Raw genomic sequence first — 27,551 nt, forward strand, 5'->3', positions numbered from 1 at the left:
GCTTTCTTCGTAAAACTGTTCATTTGCCAGAAATAAAATCACGTAGGAAAGAATATTTATTATGATCCTGATAGGTTGAAGGAGGGGAGGAAAGCAGGGCCTGTGGAAGGTGAAGAGGAAAAGGAAGCATGAAATAGGAGAGAACGTAGTCTCCAGGCTCAGTAGAATAATGAGGGTGGTATGGCTTTGGTTGGATGGGGGGTGGGGCTGGTGGTATCGATAAGTGCCAAATGTACCTTGGGGGAAAGGAATCACTTCAGTGTCCCAATTAATTTGTAAAGTGCAGTCGTAGTTTCAGATTTAGTATGTCACATCTGTTAGTGCTCACGGGTTAATTTGATCTAGTGTCAGCATTAAGGTTCTTTGACATGTAGTTAAACGATTTGAGTGGCACACAGAGTACCAGAGGGATGGCCTAATGTACTTTGAATGTCAGGGAAAAATGTTAATTTTGGGGTCGTTTGTACTTTGGTTTAAAAAAATCAATCCAGGTCTTAATGCTTTTTCTTTCAGTCGCAAATATTTTGGAATCCTTAGAAAAGTGGAGTAGTGCATGTGAAAGGAAAACAGAGTGACCCAGTACTGGAGAATAAGTTTGTGGAGAGTCTGTATTAACTCTTAACATCTGTCCAGGCTTGGGGTGGGGAGCAGGGCAGGGCAGCGGGGGCCATTAGCTAGGTGGTGGAAGGATGTAGGTGTGAAAGAAATATGTGCTGAATCCCTTACTTTTTAACCTCTGAAGTTGAAACTCTCAAATGATGAATTCCTTCTGCCAACCTTTGCTAGGGAGTGAATAGCTATGATGTTAGTGCTGTTTGCCCTTAAATTTAGGGGAAGTGGTATTGATTTAAGGCCTCCTGACTTTGGAATCCTTTTCTAAGGCTTAGATCTGTTGAGTTCCCAAGGCAAAGTGTAAGGTATAGCAAAACCTTGGATTGCGAGTAACTTGGTCTATGATGTTCTGCGACACGAGCAAACGTTTCTTTTTTATTTTTCTTTTTTAATTTTTTTTTAACGTTTATTCATTTTTGAGAGACAGAGACAGAACATGAGCAGGGAAGGGGCAAAGACAGGGAGACACAGAATCTGAAGCAGGCTCCAGGTTCTGAGTTGTCAGCACAGAGCCCAATGCGGGGCTCGAACCCACGAACTGCAAGATCATGACCTGAGCCGAAGTTGGTCGCTCAACCGACTGAGCCACCCAGATTCCCCATGAGCAAGCATTTCTAATAAGTTTTAACTTGATAAATGAATGATGTCTTGCAGTACGAGTAGTACATGATGCCGAATGTGACATGATCACAACTGAGCCAGTGGTTCTTGAAATTCACTTTGATACATGCTTTGGATTACAGGCATGTTTCTGGAACAAATTATGCTTGCAAACCAAGGTTTTATTGTATTTCCTTCTTCTATACACTTAGGTCCTTTTATAATTCCCTTGTTGTGCAGCCAGATATAGTTGACCAGTGTCATTGTTTTTTGTCAGCCTCTCAAAAGAGATCATGTGTTTATTCTAGAAACTACAAAGCACTTGAATAGGTGTTACCGTGCTAACTTCTTTCTCCCTTCCTACCCTACCTTCAAATCGCAAGTTTTTACTAGAAGGTGTCCTCCTTTATTTTTATTGGTTCCACTTCCAAAATCATCAGTATTTATTGGGACTAAGAGGCAGAAATTAACCATTTTAGCAATTTGAAATTTTTATTACTCACATGGGAAGTTTCTTCTGACATGAGGAGAATATCTGGATATGAAGGCTGGGATTGGGATGGTCCTGGAAGTTTGACAAAAAGGAATGGTGCAAAGTTAATAAAAGCTGGGAAGAGTCTGATACCTTTTTAAGTGAGTCTGAGTTTTCATCTCTTGCTCAAAACATTATTGGTTTTTAAATATCTTGGTAAAAGAACTAGGGAAAACCTATTCTATCAGTTTATTATAATATAAAATCATCACTTCAGGACATTTGACAGTTGAAATGTCCCAGAATGAAGTCTAAAGAAGTGGCTTATCTGTACCAGTTCATCTAAATCATATTTAGCCTAAGGAAATTATTATTTTTGTTTTTACTATTTGCTGGTACACATTTCAGAAGAAGTAGTAGAAATCACCCTAATGTGCATAGCTTATGAATTATCTGTCACTGAGGTCACACTCCTATGGCCTTATTCACAGTTCTTCAAAACAAAGAACAAACATTTGTGCTGGTCACTTATGTGTTGGTAGGACTACATTAAAGTTGAGCATCACAGAATGTAAATGGAGAGCCCATTTTTAATGATAATTCTCAGTACTCAGGACCAGGTGTTGCTGGAGAAGAATACGCTTCATATTCATTCCCAATTTGTCTGATGAATTCAGGGATATTGGTGTTCATAATTATTTTAGTTACCTAGGTATTTTAAGAAGTGTTAGTTTTCAGGAGAAAAGGTAGAATTGTAAAATGAAAGCAAATAAGGATTATAGCATTTTATATTTATTTATTCTAATTAATTTATTTTTTTTAATGTCTATTTTTGAGAGAGAGCATGAGTAGGGGAGGGACAGAGAGAGAGAGGCAGGTAGAGCCCAGAGCCTGACACGGGGCTCAAGCTCCTGAACTGTGAGATCATGACCTGAGACGAAATCAAGAGTTGGAAGCTCACCCAGGAGCCCCATGGAATATAGCTGTTTTTAAAAAAGGAATTAATGTTAGCCATGCTATAGAGAAATGAGAATTTATAAAATGGAGTATTAAAGAATTTCTTTAAAAGAATTTGTGTTAAAATTTATTTTAGAGCATAAATTGGGGAGAGAGGCAGGGCGGGGGGAAGGAGGGAGAGGGAGAGAGAGAGAGAGAGAGAGAGAGAGAATAAATGAATGAATGAATGAGAATGAATGAATGAATTTAAGCAGGCTTCACACTCAATGCGTGAGCCCATCATAGAGCTCCATCCCGTGACCATGGATCATGACCTGAGCTGAAATCAAGAGTTGGACCCTCAACCAACTGAGCCTCCCAGGTGCCCTGCCCACCAAGAATTTCTACTCTTAAGTGAAAGCAAACAAAAAGAATCTTGGTGTGCAATATTCTACAAAAATCTGCTTATTTCAGAATTATAGTCCCTCAGGCACATTAAACCAATATTTAGAAAATACTGAAACTCCCAAATGTAGAATCACCTCTTTTCCTCATTTGCACTGTGCTGTAACCAGCACCTGGTAGAATTATGGTCTCTTGGAATAATCATTTTAACTCTTAGATTTCTAGCTTTAGTAGATGATATTCTTGAATCCCTTGGAAGATAATATTTGACTTAACATTCTATACAAGCTCATGCTGGAAACTTGCATAATATTGAAGGGATATTCTGATGAGGCTATGAAATGAAGCATACTTTAAATAATTATAAAACTAATACTAAGGTGCTAGAGGATTGTCCTCTTCAGACTTTTCACCTTGGAGCTGAATTTTCCCAAATGATCCAGCCATGGCTTAAACTACTTTGGGAGTGCCCCTTTAGGATAAAATAACTGCTATATTTGGTCTTAGACCAAAGATAAATAAAATGGACCAGAAGAATAAATTTATCGCTTGTCTGTTGTATAATAGGTAAGTGCTAGGAAAATGAGTTTCTTCTACAAAAGAAAAATTATTCTTCTTATTTAACATGCTTTAGACCCCAATTATATAAATCTTATTCTGAGGGCTTGGCTCCAGGTGACTTTGGAGATATTTCTAAAAATTGCTTCTATTTATGCATTGAGTGCATAACTAGTGAACACATGCTGTGTGCCTGGTGCTCCTTTAGGGACTTGGAAACAGTGGCCAATAAGACAAAATTCTTGTCTTCCACATCTTGTAACTTAATGCGGGTGGCATGTAATACAAACTTGGTGATGTGATAGTGACAGGCTCAGGGAGGAGTTCTTTTGGGTGGTGGTGAGATGTTTGGGAGGGAGGTCAGGAAAGGTCTCTCAGAGGAGGTAACATTTGATCTGGAGCCTGAATGATGAGAGAGGAAGGCAGAGAACTCCTGCCACGTCTAAAGGGGTTTGATAGATTTTGCAGCAGGCTCTGAAGCCACTTGAAAACATCAGCAAGTCATTCTTACTTGGGGTGACAACTTTGAAGTAGTTCCTTTGCATATGCAAAAACATGGTTTTTAAGGGAGCCCATGAAGGTCGATTCAAGTCTCACTTTGGATCATAACTGCTGATTTACTGCAGTAACTGACCATAGACTAATTTAAACATGGGTTGAAAGATTGAATAAAATGTTTTAATTTGCTAAGAATCTGTTAGCCCTAAAGGCAGTTTGTACATTCCACCCACTGTGGGATGGTAGGCTATTACTAAATGAACAAGATGTGGTCTACTTCCATAAGAATGTCTATTCTGTCTCATCCTGCATGGGCCTCCAAAGCCCTCTGATAATTTACCTCTCTACCCTCCCTTACTACCCCTCTTCCTGAATACTCTGGTGTACTTTGCACTGTGGCCACGTTGGCCTCCTTGGCCTCCTTGCTATTTTCTGTGCCCTGATCACTCTACCCTCTATTTGTGCAATGGACGCCACCCCCTTATCAGTGCAGACTTCTTTAACTACCCCATGTAGAAAAGGAACCCGAACCCATCTTTATTCTTTTATTTCCCTCCATAGGCTTTTTACCCATTGAAAAAGTATATATTTAGTTGTTTATTTCCCTTTTCGTAAGGGAAAAGTATTTATTTTAGTTGTTCATCTCCTTCTCCTAGACTGTAAGTGCCACAAAACAGAATTTGTCTGCTTAGAGTTGTATCCATTGAGTCTAGAGCAGGGTTTGGCATATAGTAAGTACTAAGAGTAAATGTGGAAGGAAAAAATATTACACATAGATTTGATTAAATATATGCATAAGCAATATTTTTTATTAATTTTTTTAATGTTTACTTAGAGCATGAGCGGGGAAGGGGCAGAGAGAGAGGGGAGACAGAATCCTAAGCAGGCTCCACGCTGCCAGCGCAGAGCCTGATGCAGGGCTTGAACTCGCGACCGTGAGATCATGACCTGAGCTGAAATCAAGAGTTGGATGCTTAACTGACTGAGCCACCCAGGCACCCCAATAAGCAATATTAGCAGGATTTTCAGCGGTAATTTTTCCCAGTTCTTCCTGGTTGTCCAGTAGGTCATTCTTGCACTAGTATCTTATGTCATACCTTTTTTTTTTTTTTTTTTTTAAGTAATCTCTCTGCCCAACTTGGGGCTTGAACACACAACTTTGAGCTCAAGAATCATGTGATGTACTGACTGAACCAGCCAGGCACCCATGTTACATTTACTGATTTAGTCTTATTATTTACTTCAGATTTCCCTTCATTTATACTCTTGTAATTTTTCTCATATCCTTATGTGACCTCGATAATCTTCACCTCTTCCATGGATTTTAAATCATCTTTTACACCTCTGGCAATTTTTACTTAATCAGCCATAACCTCAATTACTACAGTAGATCATGTACTTGAGCCACTTTCCCCTCAATCTTGTTTGTCCATAACCTCCCATAGTTCATGAATTTGAGTAATGCCAACACTGTCACCATTTATGGAGAGTTCCCCTTAGATGTAGTGTCAAAGCTACTTGAGATTTGTTTTTTCGATTTTTCATTTAGTGTACGTGGAACCTTCTTCATAATTTGTAATCTTCCATCATCTGCAAAACATTTTGCAGTCCTTATTGCTGCCCTTTACCAGAAAAGGAATCACAGCCTGATTGAATTTTAGATTTGAAGAATTATGTATGTCCACTTTGGAGCCCAGCCTCTTTCTCTTTCCCTGCACTCCATCACCCGTCCTATTCCCAAATCAGTTTTAAGTTTGTGAGATTGTTCAAGTTTACACATTCTCACGTGTTCATTAGCGGTTTCGAAAAAGTATTACTTACTGTTTTAAACACACCTAATACCAGGGTTGTGACTTATTAATTACCGTGAGCTTGCCTTCACTTGCTCTTTCCCCAAATAAAATGTATGGCGTGATCATAGGAAATGTTGAGCCAAAAAATCCACTTATTTATGTCATTTTGGGGTTTGAGTTGAGATGTTACAGAATATTGGCAGTGAAGTCTTTGGCAAGCCCAGTACTGAGGAATGGGAAAGGAATAAAGGCTTGTCTTGTGTGTCTTCGCACAGTAACAGTCGGGCCATGAGTCACTGAAGCGCGCCTGCCGGAACCTGTACGTGGCTCTGTCGGCTCTGTGGAGCAGCTGCCTGAAGAATGCGTTTGTACAAAGGGGTTTGAGGGTTGTTTGTAACCTTTAAGTGAAAACTCTCCCTCACCAGTAATGTGAAATGTGGTTAAACCTCCGTGTTAGTTCAAAGAGTTGCTGTACCTATTTGGCTTCTTTTGAACAGTGCTACGGTAGGCCGTATGGTGTCCTATGCTTTGAAATAACTGCTTTGTCTTGCGTTTGGAAGTGAAATTTGTTGTTTCACCCATTTTAAAAGTATATAAGGGTTCTAGTTCATTTATTTTCATAAGGGAAAAATAGTGTATTCATTTTATTCCAACAGGATAATTACTATTTTCTTTTAAATCCAAGTCTTTCAGGGGATTCTGAAGCTTAGATTCCATCCCATCAGGTAGGTTTTCCAGCCCTTGTGTCCTTTATTGGCCAGAGCAAGGGGGTCATATAAGATGGAATGGCTTTTGCATTCTGGATCCAGCATGAACCAGCCCCATGATCTTCAGCTAGCAAGCTAGGTGGCCATTCTGAGCCCATTGCCTCACCCTTAGAATGTGACGGGATGATGAGAGGCAGCCTATAGGGTTGTGAGCAAAGGCAGTGATTATAGAGTTGTGATCACGCAGTGGGCGCAGCTATGTGGTACTGTTACTTATTCAGCAAAAGCAGTGCTGTTCATTCAGCCAGCCTTTTAGGGTACCTGCCAAGTTCTGGATATAGAAGATATGAAGGTGAAAATGACTTGATCCTGCCCCAGAAAAGCTTACAGTTGAGTATGTCCCTTGAGCCTTATGCTCTCTTGACCTAGATCTTACTGGTATGAGTGAGACTGGGTCTAAGAGATTTGATTCCCTTCTAGGGGTGCAAAGGTGGTCACCCAGATGTGCTATAATTAGTTTTGCCATTTTTCCCATTAAGGACCTGTTCTTCTACATACGGTATGTGAAGTGCAGTATAGTAATGTACTTGGCCTCAGTCATGCTTGTTAGTGGGACAAACGGGGTTTTAGCAGCTGGTTCCTTTACATTTTTTTCTTTATCTCTAACAGTAAAACTTTTACCTGTCATCTGGTTAGATTTTCTCCTAACTATATAGATTCTTTTTTTTTTTTTTTTTTGTAAAGTCACAATGGCATTCATGATTAATTTTCTATATTGGCAAAACTTAGTTATGGTTCTTAAGTTAACTTTTTTTGTTTTTGTTTTTAGTGTTTACTTATTTTTGAGAGAGAGAGAGAGAGAGACAGAGCACGAGCAAGAGAGGGGTAGCGAGAGACACACAGAATCCTAAGCAGACTCCAGGTGTCAGCACAGCCCGATGTGGGTCTTGAACCCACAAACCATGAGATCATAACCTGAGCTAAAGTTGGATACTTAATGACTGAGCCACCCGGGCACCTCAAGTTAATTTTTTTCTTAATACAGATGTAGTACATGTTTGTTAAAAAAAACTTTAGAGGTTCCCGCCCCCCTCCCCCCATTAGCATGCTGGTTTATGTTGAGCTACCCATCTGGCGATAATAATAAACTATGGTTTCTGGAAGATTCCGTGGTTACTTTTGGCAGACACTGACAATATAATATGTTGATTTTTGCATCAGGGCGCCCGGCTGGCTCAGATGGTAGGGCACACGATTCTTGGCCTTGGGGTCACGAATTCAAGCCCCATATTGGGCATAGAGCTTATTTTTAAAAAAATCTTGATTTTTGCATCAAATTGTATCTTGAATTTTGATTCAGTGGAATACCAAGTGTAAATAACCAGTATATGCTACGTAAGTGATAGATTTTGTTTGCCTATTGGTTTATCATTGCTTTTTGAGTGAATGTTTCTTTAGAGCTATCTGGAGCAGTCTGCCTTCAGAGGCCACTCATCTCTTTAGGTGTCAGACCTGCGGGCCTATTTTGTTATTGCCTACATAATGTTCTGAGGGGGAAATTCTCGGAATCTGGGACAGCACTTTCACAGTCCCTTTCATTCCCTCAGAGAAAGTAGAGCTAAAGGTCAGAACATATATTTTCTGACTTACTTTAGGAGAGTATATTCATGGAAGCCACTTTAGGAGAGTATATTCATGGAAGCCAGGCAGACAGCTTAACAGAGTATCTAGCCCTCTGCTTACAACGGGAAGGTGATTGGATTACATGATCGTTGATATTTTGGGAAGTTAAGACAAACCAGTTTTATGCAAAACCCAATAACTAAGAAACAAAGAGGTCTGTTAACTGTGGTTTTGGTGGTAGTGGCTAACATTGAATATACTTTGTCAGGTTATTTTTTTTTTCTTTTTTTCTGGTTGCGTTATACCTTAAATTTATTCAAAGATATATATATATCTTTTATCTTTTTTGTGTGTATACCCCAGCCAAGCCACCCTTCAGCACTAACATTGTTGACTGACTTTTTTTCTTACACACCATTATGATAGCTACTGCCAGGTTTTGCATCTGAAGTCTGTGTTTTTCTAGCCTTATGTCATTAGATAAATATTGAGCAGCATCTCCATTTACAAGTAGCTAACAGCTTTTGTATTTTTAAGAGACTTATCACAGGATAGTTTTCGTACATTTGTTGGTGAAAATAGTTCCTTGGCACAATTAAAACATTGCATGTAGGTGGTCATTTACAAAAGAGCCACGTTTTATAATTTATTTTCGTTAGAAAATAGAGTGATTTTACCAAGGATTCCCAAAATAATCATGCCTGCTTTTACTTCAGTGGCAGCTAGTGGGTTTGCAGTAAAAATTGTTGGTCAGATTATTGCAGAGGTATTTTTAGAAATACTAAAGGATTGTAACTAATATAATTTTGCTTTTTGGAGCATTTCTTATATACTTAAGCAGATTGGTTTTTGTTTTTTTTTCACCTTCACTAATATTTCCTCAAATAGTGATGTTCATAAATTTGGGGGAAGTGGGAACAAACAATTAATTACTGATACATTCTTTTGATTGTAGTTTTATCCTTAGAAGATGGTAAAAGGGAGGAGATAAGGAAGGGCTGAGAGTTGAATAAACATGTAGGGACTGGAAAATGGCTTTTTTTTTTTTTAATTGAAGTATAATGTTTGCTTTTTTTTTTTTTCTCTTAAAAATATTTTTTTATTTTATTTTTGAGAGAGAGAAAGAGAGTAGGGGAGGGGCAGAGAGAGAGAGAGAGGCAGAGGATCTGAAGTGGTCTCCGTGCTGACAGCAGAGAGCCCAGTGAGGGGCTTGAACTCAAGAATTGTGAGGTCATACCCTGAGCCGAAGTTGGAAGCTTAACTGACTGAGCCACCCAGGTGCCCCTGATGTTTGCTCTTAGCACTGAAGTTGATCATAGACCAGAATTCCTAGAGATGAGTATTAACTATAACTTTGAGGAAGTGAACTGAGGTTTTATTTTCACCAGAATGATAGCAGTAAGGTTAAACATATTTTCTAGACAACAGTGTTATTGATATTACTACTCTTTCAACTAATGAGTGTTTAAGCAGACAAAAGAGAATTTGTGGGTGGGGTGAAAAATAAAGTTTAATATTAATAATGTCCTTTGAACAAAAATGTAAGATACCTGCAGTATTTGGTGGCAATGGCCTTGATAGCTTCGTATATCTTACTATATATTGAATTCACATATAACACTTGAGTGCCTTGGCACTCTTCTAAACACTTTACAAATACTCACTTATCCAGTGTTAACTTATTTACTGGTTAATCACTTAATGTAGTTAGAGACTATTGAAGAAAATAGAGTGTATTGTGTATATTTTTTCTGGTAGTCGTTATTGTTTGTTTTATTTGTGTAGACCTAGGAACTTGAGTCTCCGGGCTGGTCACAAATCCCTGTCTCGTGGTAGTTCTGCTTTTAATGCTCAGAACGTGTGGAAGATTCAGTCTTGAGATAGTAAGGAGCTTGGACTAAACTAGTTTCTGTGTTATAATAGTAAAACTTAACATTTCTGAAAAATAAGGCATTTGATGAATAAATAAAAATTATACCTATCCCATCTCTCTGTTGTTTTTTTTTTTATCATTAAGCATATTTTCTATTTATATACTAAAAGAAGTTAGTAGACAATACTTTAAATCCTACAATGTCTGTGTCCCTGCCCATTCCAGCATGCTCGAAGATGACCTTCAGCTCAGTGACAGTGAGGACAGTGACAACGAACAAGTAAGTTTTGTACACCCCCGTAATACCAGGAATCCTTAAAAATGTAAGTTTTCCAGCTGCTTATCCTAACCTGTTGTTTTGTTCTTTTCCTGGTCCTTCTTGCCCTTATTGTGAATACCTAGAGCCCAGAGAAGCCTCCTTCTGCATCTGCACCTCCAAGGTATTGTGTGCGGGCAAAGTGTTTGCGTTTCTCCGTTAGTGCTTTCATAGCTTCTTCATGGAGAAGGACGTGAAGGATCACAGTTAGAAGAAAGTACCTATTTAAGTTTTTGGAAGCTTAAATCAGCCTAGAGAGGTTGTTAGCTCTATAAAAGAGAAAGTCCCTGTACCTACCTAGATCATCAGGTTGGAATTTAAAAATTTTTGAGAGTTAAAAAAAATAAGCTTAAATCACTTTCATCAGTGTTAATATAACCAGTGTTTAAAAAGTTATGCTGAGGAGCATAATGTTTTTATTTGCTGTTTTCAAAAATTACAAAGGTGAATCATATCTAGAAATTGTTTTCCATAGTGCCTATTTTCTCAGTCATGTGAGTTTTCTAGTTGTTTCAGCTGCTTTAAAAAGTTGACCTAGAGTACATTTTAGTGTGATGAAAAATGGCACTGTTTTCTCTTTGTAAGTAGCAGCCATATTTCAGAAAATAAGGTGCTTTAGTTTTTGGAAGTGGGAATTATCTGAACTGTCTTTACAATATTTTCCTCTGGTATTGAACTTAATGATTTAATATATTGGTACCTGCCTTCCATGGACAAAGGGTTAAACTATGCTGTAGCTGTTTTACTTCTTGAGATGTGGTCATCCATTCCGAGACGTGCTCAGCAATAAAAACCTTCCTGCCACACAGGTGACGTTACAGTTATTGTGGAGGCAGACCATGTAATTATCGTGTAATTATGTGAGGTTGTCTGGATTCAAAAGCTCTGCTCATTTTCTCTTCTGTTCAGTAACTTCTGGTGGCATAAAATATGACAAAATAGCCTAACTTTAAAGTGGAGGAAGAGAAAATAGGAAAGATGGGGATAAATTAGAAGCAGGAAGCACACTGAAAGTGCATCTCATTCTAATCCTCACTGGCTGAAGCTCTTCAGCTACCAGGGAGAACGGGATCGCAAATTTGATGTAGCGTTTTATATGAGGCAGTTACATCATTTGTAGTATAGTGTGCGTGTTTTAAAATTACCTCAACTAGTGACTTTGGTATTTTTTTTTGTTACTCTATTTTGTTTTAATAAAAAAATTTATTTAATAAATCATTTAATATTTTAGGTGGTTGTGGAGGCTTTCAAAGATTATAGTTCTTGATTTATTGCCCTGGCTGATCCCATCTGGGACAAGTTTTTAAGATAGGCTATGAAATTCTGTATGGGCCCAGCAGTGTGATCAGTGTGTTTTCTCCCTGACTAGAATTCTTGCCTTATTCTTAAAACTTGTAGTAGTTAATCTCTACTTCAGCTGGTATTTGGGGGTGATCCTAAGCCACTCATAAAGAATGGCCTCTTCTATAACTCTGCCCAAGGGTGTGACTGGATTACCTTTGAGGCCACTTTCCAGAGGAGCGCCATTTATATTCAATGGTCTCTGGCTACCATTCGGTTAGTTTTCATATAGAGAACAGAGGGAGGTTTTAATTTATTAGCTGTTCTTTTATAAACTAACTTCATAAAATAACTTAATGGGTTAATTTATACCCATTTAAAGCAAACACAAAGGGTCAGAAAGTAAATATTTTAGGCTATATGGCCTAAAAACTATTTAGCTTTTGAAACTATTCAGCTCTGCTTTTGTGGTATAAAAGCAGATCTAGACAATACTTAAATAACAGGTGTGGACATGTCCTAATAAAACTTTATTTAGAAGAATAGACAGGCAGTCCATGCCGTGGTTTACTAAACTTCTGATATAAAGTGCTACCATCTAACTTGAATTTTGTGTAACTCAAAATGTTCTTCAGGAGCAAAATATCCACAAGCTTCTCATTTATGTAGTTATTTGGTGAGCCATTTTAAAGATTTTTCACTGACTTTTTGAGCCACTGTGGGCCTTTCTCTCAACTGGATGATGTGGTAATTTAGTAATGTTAGGTATTATTAAGGCCCTCTCTTTTGAGTAGCAGAAAAATGGTTGGAGGGCAGGGTGGGGTGTGAGTAAAGAGGGAGAAAATCCACCTTGTGAGGTGTCTTCAGATTCTCTCTTCGGTTGCTTCGCAGTGCTCCACAGTCGCTTCCAGAAGCCGCGGCCTCAGCACATTCCAGTAGTGCCGAGTCAGAGAGCACCAGTGACTCAGACAGCTCCTCGGACTCGGAGAGCGAGAGCAGCTCAAGTGACAGCGAAGAGAATGAGCCCCTAGAAACTCCGGCTCCTGAGGTATTGTGTCCCCTCCAGGAGGCAATCTAGGATGGCGGCATTCTGCTTTTGGGGCTAGTCTGCTGTGGGCCAGCACTGGCTGTGGACTGAGTGGTTCTGTCCCATGGGGCAACTCTCTCCTACCCCTGTGCTGCGTAGGGCCAGCTATTTCTATTTATTTCTTACCAAACATTTGGCAATAGAAGTTTGGGAGAGAGGTCTTCTCTCTCCTTCTATAAAATGATAAGTTCTTCTCTGTTGTGGCTAGTGTTGTTTGGAGGAGCGACTCATTAAGAATGTTTGCACACCATTTTCTTTTCCCTTCTATTAAAAAAGACAACTCGCTTTTTGTGTGGTTTTTTTTTTTTTTTTTTTCTCAGTAGGCTGCTGTTTTAATATTAATGAGAATTCTTTTTGAAATTTCAGGAATGCATGAATTAAGGAAATCAAAAGGAGACAGCCCAATTTAGCATAGGACAGGAACGTGAACTAGAAATAAGTCATCAGAGGTTCTATTTTTGAATCACTAAAAGCCATGCATTAAATTGATGGCAAAGTGATCTTGCCAGGGCTGTGTTTCTTGCTCCCTGTGTTCCATGTAAAACAGGGATAATTGTGTGTGCCTGTCACCCACCCTTGGGAGAAACTGTAAGATAAACAGATGAGACTGCAAATCGCAAGCACGTTTATCTGGAAGACTTATTCTATTTTTTTACTGGATTGTTGAATACAAGAAGTCTAGTAACAACAATCAGGGTTGCCAGAGGCCCTCAAAACGTGGAGTAGCAATTAAAAATTATACTTGGTGGAAAGGGAAGACCTTTTTGGTGAATGAACTAGACCAGTTTGTATAGAGAAAATTACTCTGCTCATTTTAGATGGGAATCCTGGGAAATGAGCCTTTCTGATTAAGAAAGCGTTCAAGTTCCCAATATTTACATCTGTTTAGAAATCAGGGCAGTTCCACTAGAGCATTAACTGAATGCATCTGGAGATAATGTAGTGAGACTTAACAGCCATGTCTGAGGGCAAGGAAAAATAACTGAGTGTCATTTTTTTGTTAGACATGAATTTATGTCTGGCACAGACTAAATGCTCAATAAATATTTTTTTTGAGTGAATAAACATGAATCAGCATTAACTGTACTTAAAATGCCTTGCAGATTTTAGAAACTACTCTATGTGTTTCTGGGGGCTGTTTCCTTGTGTGATTCTAATTACTGTTGAAATAATTATTCTGTGCATCAGGGAAAAGATACTGAAAATGCTTTGTAGACAAATTGCTTGTTCCCTGCTTATAAGAACTTTGCTTTATGTCTCCTTATTCAATTAGAAAAATCTTCATGCTTGTTTGGTTACTAAAAGAAGGAAGAGAATTGAATTAAATAGTAAAATTCAGTTCAAATAAAATGGAAATGGTACAGATTTGGCTGAATAATTGAAACTTGAAAGAAAAATTTCATCTAGCATTTATATTAATGAAACCATTATATCTTGTTGTTCAAAAGTTACTGGAAAAGATTGAGACTTTTCGAAAAAATTGTTCCCATCCTACTTTATTTTTTTAAATTGCCTTACCAAACAGGCTCATATTTGCACGTTTGCGCTGATGAGCAAGTCTAGATTTGGGTGCAGTTTATATGTCATGTACTGAGATGTCACCAGAAATAATTTGTCTTTGTGTAGATTTTAAACCTTTAATTCCCATCCCCACCCCCCGGTGTATTTAACTACCTTTTTTCCTTTTATTTTTTATTTATTTATATATATTTTTTAAGTTTTTTTTTTTTTTTTTAATGTTTATTTTTGAGAGAGAGTGAGACAGAATGTAAGCAGGCAAGGGGCAGAGAGAGGGAGACGTAGGCTCCAGGCTCCGAGCTGTCAGCACAGAACCCCACGCGAGGCTTGAACTCACGAACTGCAAGATCATGACCTGAGCCGAAGTCGGACACTTAACTGATTGAGCCACCCAGGCACCCCATACCTTCTTTTCTTTTCAAAGAAACACCTGCATTATTGTAAATCTCATGTGTGAGAGTATTTTTTTTTAAGTTTATTTATTTATTTTGAGAGAGACTGAGATAGTGCGAGCAGGGGAGGGTCAGAGGAAGAGAGAGAGAGAGAGAGAGAGGATGAAACCCAAGTAGCTGAAACTCCAGCTGTGGAGCCCAGCACGGGGCTTGAGCTCAAACACCGTGAGATCGTGACCTGAGCTGAAACCAAGACTCAGATGATTAACCGACTGAGCCACCCAGCCGCCCCGTCACCCTTTTTTAAAATCTATTTTTAATGCTAAGATTTGTGCTTGTTATGGCTCCATTTTAAACCCACTTGATAAAGTAGTCCAGTGATCTTAGGCGATCTGAAATGCCGTATGCCCACCAATGGGCTGGCAATTTGGGGGAAGCTGCTTTTGGTGTCTGCTTTATAGTGTGAATCGAAATGTAAATCTCAGCTTTTCCAAATATATGGGACACATCGTCTTTTTACTGCATACATTAAGAAAAAATGATTCTATTCTCCATTATTCAAGGATCTACTTGGTCTTCTAATGTAGATTCATTGTCCCGCTTTGTTTATAGTGAAGTGCCTTTGTTGATTTGCCTCCCATACTCTTGGTATTTTTTAATGAGTTATTTGACTTAGCTCTCCATCAACCGTGGGAGGTTGGGAGCTGTCTTTTTACCAGTTGAAAGGTAGCAACACCAAGATTTAGGCCCATGGCCATCTGACTCCAGAGCATTTTTTGCTACTATACCATGCCTCTCTCTCATAGTCCTTTCCTTTCCTTCTTTTCCTTACATTTTGAGACTCATAACGACATTTTTACGAAGAAAAAAAAAAAAAAGGAGACATATTTGTGCATAGCTCAAAACTTTTTATTCAGAATCACAATTTATCCTAAAATGCATGAACTTCCACCAATTTGAGGAGTTAGGAGATGTAAAGGGACGTATAGTCAAACATTTCTTAAAACTTAGTGAGGAGCGCCTGGGTGGCTCAGTGGGTTAAACATCCGACTTTGGCTTCAGGTCATGATCTCTCAGTTGGTGGGTTCGAGCTCTGCCCTGACAGAGCGGGATTCTCTCTCTGCCCCTCCCCCACTCGTGCATGCTCTCCCTTTCAAAATAAATTTAAAAAAAAAAAAAAAAAAACCTAGTGAAAATCCGGTATTTTTTTTCACACCCAGTGTGCAGTGTTGGGGTAGCACCAGCACTGGACTGGGAGACTGATGGCGGGGCATGAGGAAAGGCAGGGGAAGAAAGGAAAGTCCAAATCTTGATCCTGTCCAGCGCTTAAAATTCATTTTAAAATCTATTTCATTCAATCCCTTAATGTAAAAGTTTTCCTTATCCCAACACCCAAATAATATCTGATCTTAAAATAATTCTATCCATTTTACGTCTTTATGTCAGGTCTGTAGAAGGGATTGTCCATACCTTTTCTCCTTGTCTAGGCACATAAATTCAATTTTACCCTGCAATTGGGCCATATGCCTTCCTTCTGGACAATTTTAGGACCATAGTTGAAGAAAATGTGTTTTATTTCTGTAACCAGGACATTCCTTTAGTAGGACATTCCTACTAAATGTATCTTATACTGCCCTGTTTTGGGGTGGGGGGAGAACAGATGTTATTTATACCAGGAATGACTTTCCTTTTTGGTTCACGAATAAATACTCTTCTGTAGAGCATGTCAGTGATGTCAGTGGGGCTGTAAACTTAGCCTTGGTGAGAGATCCATACCTCTCCCAAGAAAGGATTTGAAAGTTTTGGTTCCTAAGGTGATTGGCAAGTGATATATCTTAATGCCTTGTTCCTGGTTAGCACCCAGATTGCCACACCCTCAAGCCTTTGCAAGAAGTCACATTTGACAAGTAGGTATTGGGTGCTAATCTTTTCTCCACTATTAACAATCATCCTGCCTTGTTAGAATATGGAATACAGTTTTAGATTTCCTGTGGCAAAATAAATGCCTGGCACATTAGAGTAGTTTCCTTCTTCCTTCCCTTCTGCTCTGAAATTCAAATGAGAGCCTGGGTGTAGAGTTGATATTGAAGGAGATATATTAAGCAGCAGTGAGGGGTAAGCAGAAAAAAACAGTTCTGCAGCCCTCCTTCTGGCTGAACTATGGTCCTACCTGGTTCCTTACAGTTCCTCTTCTGTTTTCATCACACCAAGCCCAAACTACCTACCTGATCATTTTATTACCTAACTTTTTTTCTGGTCAAAAATCCTTTACATTATATCCACGTCTTGACGTATCAATTTGTAGTGTTTTTATAGAGTTGAATTATTTGGGACATTCCACTTCAGAAAGTTGTTAGCAGTCTTTCCTGTAAAATATCATCCACCTACTGGAGTGATCTGCTTATCCCTAATCTCTAACCAGTTAAATCCTATGTGGAATATCTTTCAGTTAACTCTCTGGTACATTGCATATATGGTTTCGTCACTCATACAAACCACAGATCAGAATGGATCTTAAAAAACATGTAGCATGTGGGTGATGTGCTGCCCTTTTAAAAGGGATAATCATTGCTTACTCTATTAGACACTAATGTTTCCATATGGCGTAAAATGTATAGGTGCTGTAACATGCCTGTAGAAATGCTTTAAGTAAATATCTCATGTACATCACTGTATTGCAAACATAAGAGTGGAACTTGGAGACAGAAACGTCTTTGGGTCATTCTGTTAATAATCTACTTGGAGAGACGTGTTAGGATGCATCAATAGCCAGTGAGCAACAAAGATTTGAAAAACAGTTAAGATACCAGGAGAAGCCAGGAACTTCTGTTTGTTTGTCCTATCAGATGTACGTATAATCAGTGTCATCTCACTGCTCTTAATTGTGTGTTCTGGAGCCACCCTGTGTTTCTTAGAAAAATAGATGCTATTTCAGATAAGATTGCCTGTAACAAGAGACATAATGTTTGAGTTTTAAAGACTTCAAGTGGGACTAAATTCAAGTGGTTAATGCACCTTCACTTGATTCTTTTACCCAAGCGAGGTGTAAAATTTGAAAATCAAGCAGTATTCCACGACATACTGCAAACCTTGTCATGTATAAATGTTTAATGTTTTTAAGTAAAGAAATGAAATCAAGTCTTGCGGAAAGTGCTTTTCAGTTGAAAAGTATGTCAAAAAAAAAAAAAAAAAGGATAAAGCCTATAGGTAATCACTAAGATTATTAGTTTACTCATTAGCCTTCTGAAAATCCTTCTTGATAAAAGGATTCTGTTTATTCTTCATTTCTCCCTTTATTTTCTGATAGGATAGTTTAGGAGCCAAAATGTGTCATTTCTGTCTAAATTACACTGGAATTACTATTAGAACAGAATACTTGCTACAAAGATTTCTCCCCAGTTGTCAGTGGTCTACATCGGTCAATATCTCATGGTCTGTTATTAGTCGATATCTGCTACGGCAAAATTCCTGTAGCACAAAAAGATGGGAAGATTGTTTTAAGAGTTAATTATTAAGAGGCTCTGACCTGTATCTAGAGGGGATAAAAAGGACTCGAATTCCTAGGTTTGGAATGATTACGTCTCCCTGGGAGAGTCCTATACAATTGGGTGACTAGCACAGAAGAGTTTATCATCCTTGGTTAGCTCACATTCTTCTCTACTCCTTGGTTTTTAGCCCGAGCCTCCTACAACCAACAAATGGCAGCTGGACAACTGGCTGACCAAAGTGAGCCAGCCAGCAGCAGCGCCGGACGCCCTGGGGAGCGCGGAGCCTCCGCCTCGGCACCCAGAGAGTAAGGGCAAGGGCGGGGGCGACGGCGGCGGTGGTGCCGCCAGCCACGAGCGCTCGGAATCCAAAGATCCTGCCCTCAAGAGCTCCGGCAAGGGCCCTCGGGGCCCCTCGGAAGGCCTGCACGCCGGCAAGAGGAGCTGTCAGAAGTCCCCCGCCCAACAGGAGGCTCCCCAGAGGCAGACCGTTGGAAACAAACAGCCCAAAAAGCCCGTCAAGGCCCCTGCGCAGGCAGACTCGCGGGCCAGCCTGCAGGTGGAAAGTGAGCCGGGACCCCCTCCCTACGGCTCCAAAGACCAGCCTTCCAAAGACAAGCCCAAAGTGAAGACGAAAGGGAGGCCCCGCGCAGGAGACGGCCGAGAGCCCAAGCCCGCAGCGCCCGGCCCCAGCCCCAGCCCCAGCGAGAGGAAGAAGCACAGGAGTGGGCCGCTGGCCCCCTCGAAGGCGCTCTCGGGCCCGGAGCCCACGAAGGACAATGTGGGGGCCAGGAGCCCCGAGCACTTTGCCCTGGTCCCCTTGACCCAGAGCCAGGGCCTGCCCCAGGGCGGCGGTGGAAGGACTAGCGGCTGCCGGCGTGCCGTGGTTGTCCAGGAAGACCGCCGGAAGGACAGGCTCCCGGGGCCCACGAGAGACCCCAAGCTGCTCTCCCCGCTCAGGGACACCGCTCCCCCGCCGATCTTGATGGTGAAGATAACCCTCGACCTTCTTTCTCGGATACCCCAGCTTCCTGGGAAAGGGGGCCGCCAGAAGAGACCGGAGGACAAGCAGCCCGCCACAGGGAAGAAGCCTGATCCCGAGAAGAGAGGTGCAGACAGTTCAAGCAAGTTGGCCAAAAAGAGAAAGGTGAGTGTAGGTGCCTGGCCTCCCCCAGCCGTGTGGATTGTACCTCCTGTTGGCTTGGGGCTGGCTCTGACCCCTGAGTTGTCCTAGAAGAGACGGGGAATCTTTGCCTTGATCTGATGTAGCCTTTGCTCCGACACCAGAATTACCCTCTCCCTGAGGATCTGCATGCTTCCCCCTCTGCCAGCGGGCATTACCAGATGCCAGGTCCCTTCAACAGTCTGAAAAGGGGAGGCAGTCCTCCTAAAGGATGTCTTGTTTTAGGATAATGTAGCATTTTGGGGGTACACTTTTATTTTTTCCGGTAACATTGATATTTACCACCTGGCCCATGATTAGGTTTTGTCCTAGAAATTAAAATCTTAATGTACTGAAATGTTAATTAGTATTCTGAATTACTGAAAGAACTGCTATACTCTAAATTTTACTCCCGTAATATGATTCTTTTTAACACCACCAATATTACATCTATATTTTAACTCACGGCCGCCTAACACTTCATTAATTTGAAACTACCAGATTTAGAATTTGTGACCTCTATTAAAGACTTTTATTAATAAGCAGAACATTATAAAAAAAGGTTATAGAGCTATTAAACACATGGTTGGGATATCTTGTTGAGTAATACAGGCTGGTAATGGTATGTTGTGAGGTATTAAAAATCTGTCATTTCATTTATCATAATTTTTGGAAACTTCACTTTAAGGAATAAACACAGTGAAGAAGGTTAAAAAAAAAAATCTCACATTACTTAAGACCCTGAGTTAACTTGGACATACTATTCATTTGGACAATCTCCTTCCTTCCTGTATTCTGAATCACTGAGCTCCTGATACTCTTCATGGTGAAAGATAAGCGGGTTTTTTCCCCAGTGGCATTCCAGCCTAATCTGTCCCAAGATTCAGAACGAAAGGCACAAGAAAGGCCAGCTCTTTCCTGCTGACAAGGGATAAAAAGTTTTAACACTCTCACAAGTCCACCAAAACCTTCTTACTCAGTTGTGGAAATTGAGCTAAGAATAACAGAGGACAAAAAGATCATGAAGCCTGCTGTCCTGTCTGTGATTTGACCAGTTACTCCACTAGGTTAAAAATATAACATGACTTTATCAAATAGCGAAGGGTGACTGTTTTCTCCAGAAGCTTGTTGAATGAGACCTGAGGGTGTGCATTACCACCATAACCGCAGCCGGCAAGTCAAGCGGGGTGGGATCCAGTGCCGATTGGTGGTGCTGTTTCAGCTAGAAGGGGGCATGTCCCAGGTCAGAAAACCCTTAAAACGGTATGTGTATGTGTTGAAGGTGTAAAACTTCACGGATAAAATTGTGATGGTTCTGGGTAGGAAAAAGGTGCCTGCATCTCATACCCATGAGAAAGGTTCAGAAATATACTCCTTCACCTCCCCTTCCTCCTGGGAAATCTTTTAATCACTTAACCTCCAGCCACCATGATCTCGTCTAGTCTCCAGTGACCCTTCTGCGGTAGCTGGAGTGGGGAGAAATACTGGCTTCTAAAATACTTACTAACCCAGTGTGGATGTTAGAAATGGAGGCTCCCCCAGACAGTTCTTAGCCCTGTCCATACCCCAGCACAAAACTAGAAGCATCGCTTGCAGCTCCATAAAGGGAAACTCAGCTCTTCCTGTTGAGGATATGAGCTGTGCACTCTAAAAGCCATTCCCAGCCCTTGGCCTTGCTCCACCGGGGCAGCTAATTGATCTCTTTGTTTAGAGGATGGAGAAATAATGACCCCCCTCCCCCCCATCTTAGTCAGATGCATGCTTTCTTGGGTGTTCGGCAGGCGGCAGAGAGAACTGCCCCTGGGAACAGTTTGCCTCTCTGCTGTGGTACTGATAGGATCGGGGTCTGAACCAATGTGATGGTCACCAGGGAGCCTTTGATGCTGATGGCAAGGTTTGTGTCCCCCTCCCTTCCTCCCTCCATTGGTGTTTCCTAAATCCTAATGTCTAGTGGAGCTGGGGACCACTGGAGCAGAGCCATACCACAGGGCCAAGATTGTACAAAGTTAGTTCTTTGGATTGAGAAGTACCTCCTGTGTGCTACTTTTCAACATCATGGATCTAGGCAGTGAGGAAATCCTTACCTAACGGATATCACTAGTTAGAAGCTTTCAGATGAATAAACTTAAAAATAATTCAGCTGTATACTTATTTCATGATCAGAGAATCATGATCCTTTGTTTTTATACCTGTTGTGTTCCAGGTAGTATGAATATTGGTCATAGGAACCTGAGATCCTTCCCTTTGCAGGCGGGCTTCCCCCTTTGCTGTTGAGACCCCATTGACTCCCTTTGTTCAGGGCAGCGTGACTGTGGCCTTTCCCATAGTGTAGCTGCTCCTCCGGCATGTGGGGTTGGACCCCAAGGCAGGCAGGACTGTTCTTGTTTTAAGACTGAGCGCTTTTCCACAAATTTGGATGGTGAAAATTTGTTCATTGCCTTCATTTTAAGTGGGAGCACTAGAAAAAGCTGTCTGCGGAAGTAATGAGAGCAGTTTGAAGAATGTACCTTATCCTTCACATTAGTGAAGTTTAGCTTTTCTTTTGTATTTTCTTTTCATTTTTTTAGGTAGGCTCCATGTCCAACATGGGGCTTGAACTCATGACCCTGAGATTGAGTCACATGCTCGACTGGACTGAGCCAGTGAGGTGCCCCTGAAATTTAGTTTTTCATTTAAATTCAGTGTGTTCCTTTCCTGATGCAAAATTTGGCAACTATTTTCAGAGTGTTAATGGACCCTTAAAGCCACTGTAGGCTTAAAATTGTGAGAAGATAATCCTAAAGACTTACAGTGGATGACAGTAGCTGTGATGAAGCTGTCAGATATGGCACCTGAAAGAGTGGGCAAGGAGCAGTTTGTGAGGAGAAGTGGAGAAAATTAGGGGAAACACGCATGACTTGACCGAGTGCTCCTTACATAAACTACAGAATTTCATCAACTTGATTACAGTTTAGGATTTAGGGGGCGCGCCTGGGTGGCTCAGTCGGTTGAGCATCCGACTTCAGCTCAGGTCATCATCTCCCGTTTCATAGTTCGAGCCCTGCATCAGGCTCTGTGCTGTCAACGCAGAGCCCGCTTTGGATCCTCTGTCCCCCTCTGTGTGCTCCTGCCCTGCTCACGTTCTCTCTCAAAAATAAATAAAACATTAAAAACAAAAAGAACTAGAATTTAAAACACAACTTATGGGGCGCCTGGGTGGCTCAGTCGGTTGGGCGTCCGACTTCAGCTCAGGTCACGATCTCGCGGTCCGTGAGTTCGAGCCCCGCGTCAGGCTCTGGGCTGATGGCTCAGAGTCTGGAGCCTGCTTCCGATTCTGTGTCTCCCTCTCTCTCTGCCCCTCCCCCGTTCATGCTGTGTCTCTCTCTGTCTCAAAAATAAATAAAATGTTAAAAAAAAAAAACAACACAACTTATGTTTTCATTTATATAATTTGTAAACCAAGTTTATGTTGCTCAGACTTGGAAGAAAAATGAAAGTCAGGAAGCACAATATAAGAAATACAACCAGTCTAGTGCAATTGAGAGTATTTAACAACATACTTAACACGCACAAAGCTCCATGCGTGAGTTAAGCGTTATTCTAGGCACTTTTGTTGACAGTATCTCATTTAATTTCAATCATTGTATAGATCATTTTTCAAATGAAATGTCAGCATGTCCTAACCATGGTGTAGACATATGTCTGAACAAGGAGGCATATTCATTCAAGCCTGTCTTTTCCTTTCTCTTAATAGCTGCTTTACGGACCAAGAAGCTTTGGCATTTTGTGAAATACAATTTCAGAGCTATCATTTATGTCAGTTTTGGAGAATGGGTAAATGAAGTTAGGGGATGTAGTGCATTTTTATTGCTTCAGGATGGTTGGTTCAGTCCCTTCGTTCTCTCCAAGATCTGTCTTTCCTTAAACTACCTATTGAGATCAACATTCCCAGTTACTCTTCTTCAACATCAAGGGTTTGAAAAGTCATCCCTATAAAGAAACTAGAAGTTTCCTCAAGTCACTGATATCTAATTACTTCATGCCTTGTTACTCTGCATCATGACCATGTGAGTGTGGTGTGAAGACTGTCTTAAACCATTCTTAATGCCTGTGTATTTCCTCACCAAAAAGAAAGGCCAAAGGTGGGCTAATTTTCCTTGTCTGTCGTACTTATCCCAGTGAATGTAAGCTGTCTTCTCCGTAAGTCCCTGCCCTCGTTCTCGGTGCTGATTGGACCACTGTGTCGTCGTCTTAGTGAACTTTGTGCAAAGGCACATCCCAGAAAGTCCCTGGATTGCCCAGAAGATTCTCCACTCTTCCCACCCCCAGGTGCTTGCCAAGCTCCTTTGCTTTCCTGAGGGAGAGGACAGTCTGGTAGTTTGAGTGCTGAGACACTGTGGGTTCCTTGTTCAGCTGCCCCCTTTTCTAGATGAGATCCAGGACGGCTCTAACATCGCTTGGCTGCTTAGCAACCAGTGGGTCTGGAGCTCACATGTGCTGACCCCTTCCAGTCCAGCAGTGCTCTTATCTTTCACACCTGATGGGGGTTTCTTTTTGTACACAGGTGTCTGGTGGGGGGATTACTGGAGAGAGGCACAAGGTTACAGCTCAAGGGCAGTGTATGGACACTGACAGAGTGTCATCCCTGGCCCAGTCCCTGCATTGTCCCTGCTCCTGCCACTCCAGTGCTCCCCCCACACCCTTCTACATCAGTTTCCCTTTCAGATGCCCCTCATCTCTCCCTGCCATAGCAAAGCTTGTGGTAGACCATCTTTCTACCTGTTAGAAACTTTATGGCCTAAAGCTGTCTTCATGTTCCCTCTGCCACCTTTGGGTACATAGATGGTGATCCAGATGCTGGGGTGGGCATGAGGCTGCCCTGGGGGTGTTCTTTTTCAGGAACCAGCTTGGCCCAGCACAGTCCCCATCTCTTCCTTGTATGGTCTTCATGCTTGCCCTTCCACTGGACTCTGTAGGTGGAGCGCCATTTGGCAGATAATCCTTGGCCGCCTGACCCACCGGGTTAAGAAAAGCAAACAAGTCAGTTAGGAACCAGTCTTCAGCCAGCAGCCTCCTTTTGTTGTAGATATAGGCCCTGTTTGAGATGCTTATCCTTCTAGAAAAAGAGAACTTCTGAAGCCCAGACCTTAGACAAGGGTTCCTTGTAAGGGGGGGTGATCTGTGAATAGGCCAAAGGGCAAAGGAGACGTCTTTTTCCTCTTGAAGACGGAGTGCATCGCTCTTGTCTCATTTTCTTTTTCTTTTTTTTTTTTCTTTTCTCTCTCTCTTTTTTTTTTTTTTTACATTTATTTATTTTTGAGAAACAGAGTGAGACAAAGCGTGAGTGGGGGAGGGGCAGAGAGAGGAGACACAGAATCCGAAGCAGGCTCCAGGCTCTGAGCAAGCGGTCAGCACGGAGCCTGTTGCGGCGCTCGAACCCACGAACTGTGAGATCATGACCTGAACTGAAGTCGACGCGCAACCGACTGAGCCACCCAGGTGCCCCTTGTCTCATTTTCAAATGGCTTCATGTCCCAGGAAAATCTTAAGAACTCCTTGCCTCCTTTTCAGTCTTGGAATTCAAGTGTGCATTTCCTGCCGCTCAGTATTGCTTGGCTCCCTGTTTAATGGCCCTTTCCTAAATCCACCCCCTGAGACTTGTCTTGCAGTCCTGTTTCCAGGGGCTTCAGCTGTGCCGTCAGCTGCTAAACTTGCTTTCTGTGCCACCGGACAAATACTTACTCTGGGGAAGCCTCTGTGACTGTTCCAGACAGAGGATGACAGGGTTCCAAGTGCATAGTGTACAGAAATACTAACCTCAAGCCCACAGGTTTGAACTCAGGCAAGGAAAATCACCAGAAGGGGAATGTTGCTTTATTTGGTTTAATGGCTTACTTTCTACCGGCTTAAAGAATATTATCAGCTTGTAAGTTCTACACATCAATATAATCAGTATATTATTCCAGTAAGTGCCAACACAGTTGTTAAATGCTTGTGTTGAAGTTATTGTGTGGTAACTTCTTGGGGTTTTTTGGCTGTTCTCTTGAGTCGCTGATTGGCGCAAGCCAGGGTTATGTCCGGTCTGTGAGGATTGACTCATTATGAATCTTATTTTCATGTGTGGTGTATAAGGTCTGCCACTTTGGTTTTATAGTCCTAAGCAGGATGAAGATCTATAAACAAAAATTAACTCACATTCCACCTCTGGGGTTTGGTGGTTTTGTTTGTTTGTTTGTTTTGTTTTTAAGGAAGTAACCTTGTGGACAGTTTATGCCTAATTTTGCCTTGGGAATTTACCCTAAATGTCATTAATTGCCTGGAAACACCTTCCACTGGAAAAAGTATGTATTACTAACCACTCCACGTGCAAGTTAATATCTGTATATTTTAGCAAATTCTGTGACTTTCCAAAGATAAATCTCCCATCTTCTTGCACTGTTTGCTTGCCAACTTTCTAGCCTTTAATCTAAAACTCAGGAGAATTCATTGGGTCCACTGGTGGCAGAGACTCTTGGGCACAAGTAGGTTCATTTGTTTTTTTACTATTTATTTATTTTTGGAAGAGAGCTAAAGCACAAGCAGGGTAGGGGCAGAGAGAGAGAGAGAGATTGAGAGGGAGAGAGAGAGAACCCCAAGCAGGCTCTACACTGTCAGCACAGAGCCCAGTGCGGGGCTTGAGCTCACAAACTGTGAGATCATGACCCGAGCTGAAATCAAGAGCCGGCCACTTAACTGACTGAGCCACCCCCATGCCCCAGGCATAAGTAGGTTCTTAACTGACAAGGAGGATAGTAGGGTTCTATTTTAACCCAGTCATTCCCAATTTGCTCTCTTTTCTCTGCCAACATGGACTATCTCTCAAGTGTTACCATTATGAATTGTTGAATGGGGATCCATGTGCTGGGCAGAATCCCAGGAGGCTTCTCCTGGCATGTGCCAGTGCCTTTCATTTCTTCTGAATTGTGCTCCTGAATTCTGCTGCTGGCCTGTGTTTAATGTCACAGGAGAAACGGCTGTGCCTTTTAGATGTAGCTATTCATTTACATCACGTTATCTCCTTACTAGGTCCCCCGAGATACTTTTTCTCCAATATTCTGTAATAAATAGTTATATTTTTGAGCAGCTGGTTTGTTTTTTTATCTTATTTAGCCTGTACATTTTATTATTCCTTCTTTGCATTAGCTAATTGGAAGTTCAGAGCCCAGTTTGCAGATTGGCTCTTGAGAACTGTAGCACAGCACTGTCCACTAGAAATACAATGTAAACCACATATGTAATTTAAAATGTTCTAGTAGCCACATTAAAAATATAAAAAGCCTCACCCAGGTGACTCAGTCCTTTGAGTGTCCAACTCTCGATTTTTAGCTCAGGTCATGATCCCAGGGTCATGGGATCAAGCCCCACATCAGGCTCCATGCTGAATATGGAGTGTGCTTAAGGTTCTCTCCATCTCTCTCTCTCTCTCTCTCTCTCTCTTTCTGCTCCTCTTCCCTGCTCTCTTTCTCTCTAATAAAAAATATATATATATATATATACATATATATACACACACACATACACATATATATATGTACATAATATATGTAGCACCAAAAAAAAAAAAAAACAGTGAAAATAGTTAAAAAAAAAAAAAAAAAACAACCTGTATATCTGTTTTTGAGAAAGGTATCATGCAGGGGTAGGGGATCAGAGAGAAAGAGAACCCCACGCAAGCTCCTTGTTTTTAGCACAGGGCCTGACATGGGGCTCAATCTCACAAACTGTGAGATCAAGACCTGAGCCAAAACCAAGATTCAGATGCTTAACTGACAGAGCCACCCAGGTGCCCCCACAGTGAAAATAATTTAAAAATTTTTATTTAATCCAGTATGTCCAAAACATCACTACTTCATTGTTTAGTCAATATAAAAATAATTACATTTCTCATTTTTGCACTGTCTTTGAAGTTAATCACTTTGGACTACCCATGTCCAGGTTCTTTCTAGATGCTGTCTGGGGGCTGTCCAGAGTGTGCAGGTCCCACAGAATCAGCCTCCAGGAAGGTAAAGGCTTTCCCTTGGATTTAAGTTCTCTTCTATATCCATATTTACCCTTTTTAATAATCTCACTTGTACATACACCAAGAGATTAAAAACCTGTTACCTTTTCTAAGCCCCTTTGGTCAATTTTGGAACAGGAAATAAAACTGTTTTTCCAAAGGAGATAGGAAGGGCTGAATGCATGTATACACTTAGGCACATTTGTTTGCAGAATG

The 27,551-nt window shown here is 41.1% G+C and overlaps 1 protein-coding gene across 6 annotated transcripts in view; it reads left to right on the forward strand.

The window, feature by feature from the left end:
* The window catches only part of AFF1 (ALF transcription elongation factor 1), a 146,049-nt gene that overhangs the window by 89,721 nt on the left and 28,777 nt on the right, over positions 1-27,551 (forward strand). For all 6 annotated transcript variants that reach the window (XR_013555213.2, XR_013555214.2, XR_013555212.2 and 3 more), the window contains exons 8-11: positions 10,303-10,357; positions 10,480-10,517; positions 12,566-12,722; positions 18,347-19,303. Coding sequence is in view for 3 of the 6 variants with exons in the window: in XM_060654671.3 (XP_060510654.1) it covers positions 10,303-10,357; positions 10,480-10,517; positions 12,566-12,722; positions 18,347-19,303 (1,207 nt within the window). In the remaining 3 variants the exon portion in view is untranslated. The remainder of the gene's footprint in view (positions 1-10,302; positions 10,358-10,479; positions 10,518-12,565; positions 12,723-18,346; positions 19,304-27,551) is intronic.

The sequence above is a fragment of the Panthera onca genome, chromosome B1, assembly GCF_046562875.1.
Source record: "Panthera onca isolate mPanOnc1 chromosome B1, mPanOnc1 haplotype 2, whole genome shotgun sequence".
In the NCBI taxonomy this organism is placed as follows: Eukaryota; Metazoa; Chordata; class Mammalia; order Carnivora; family Felidae; genus Panthera; species Panthera onca.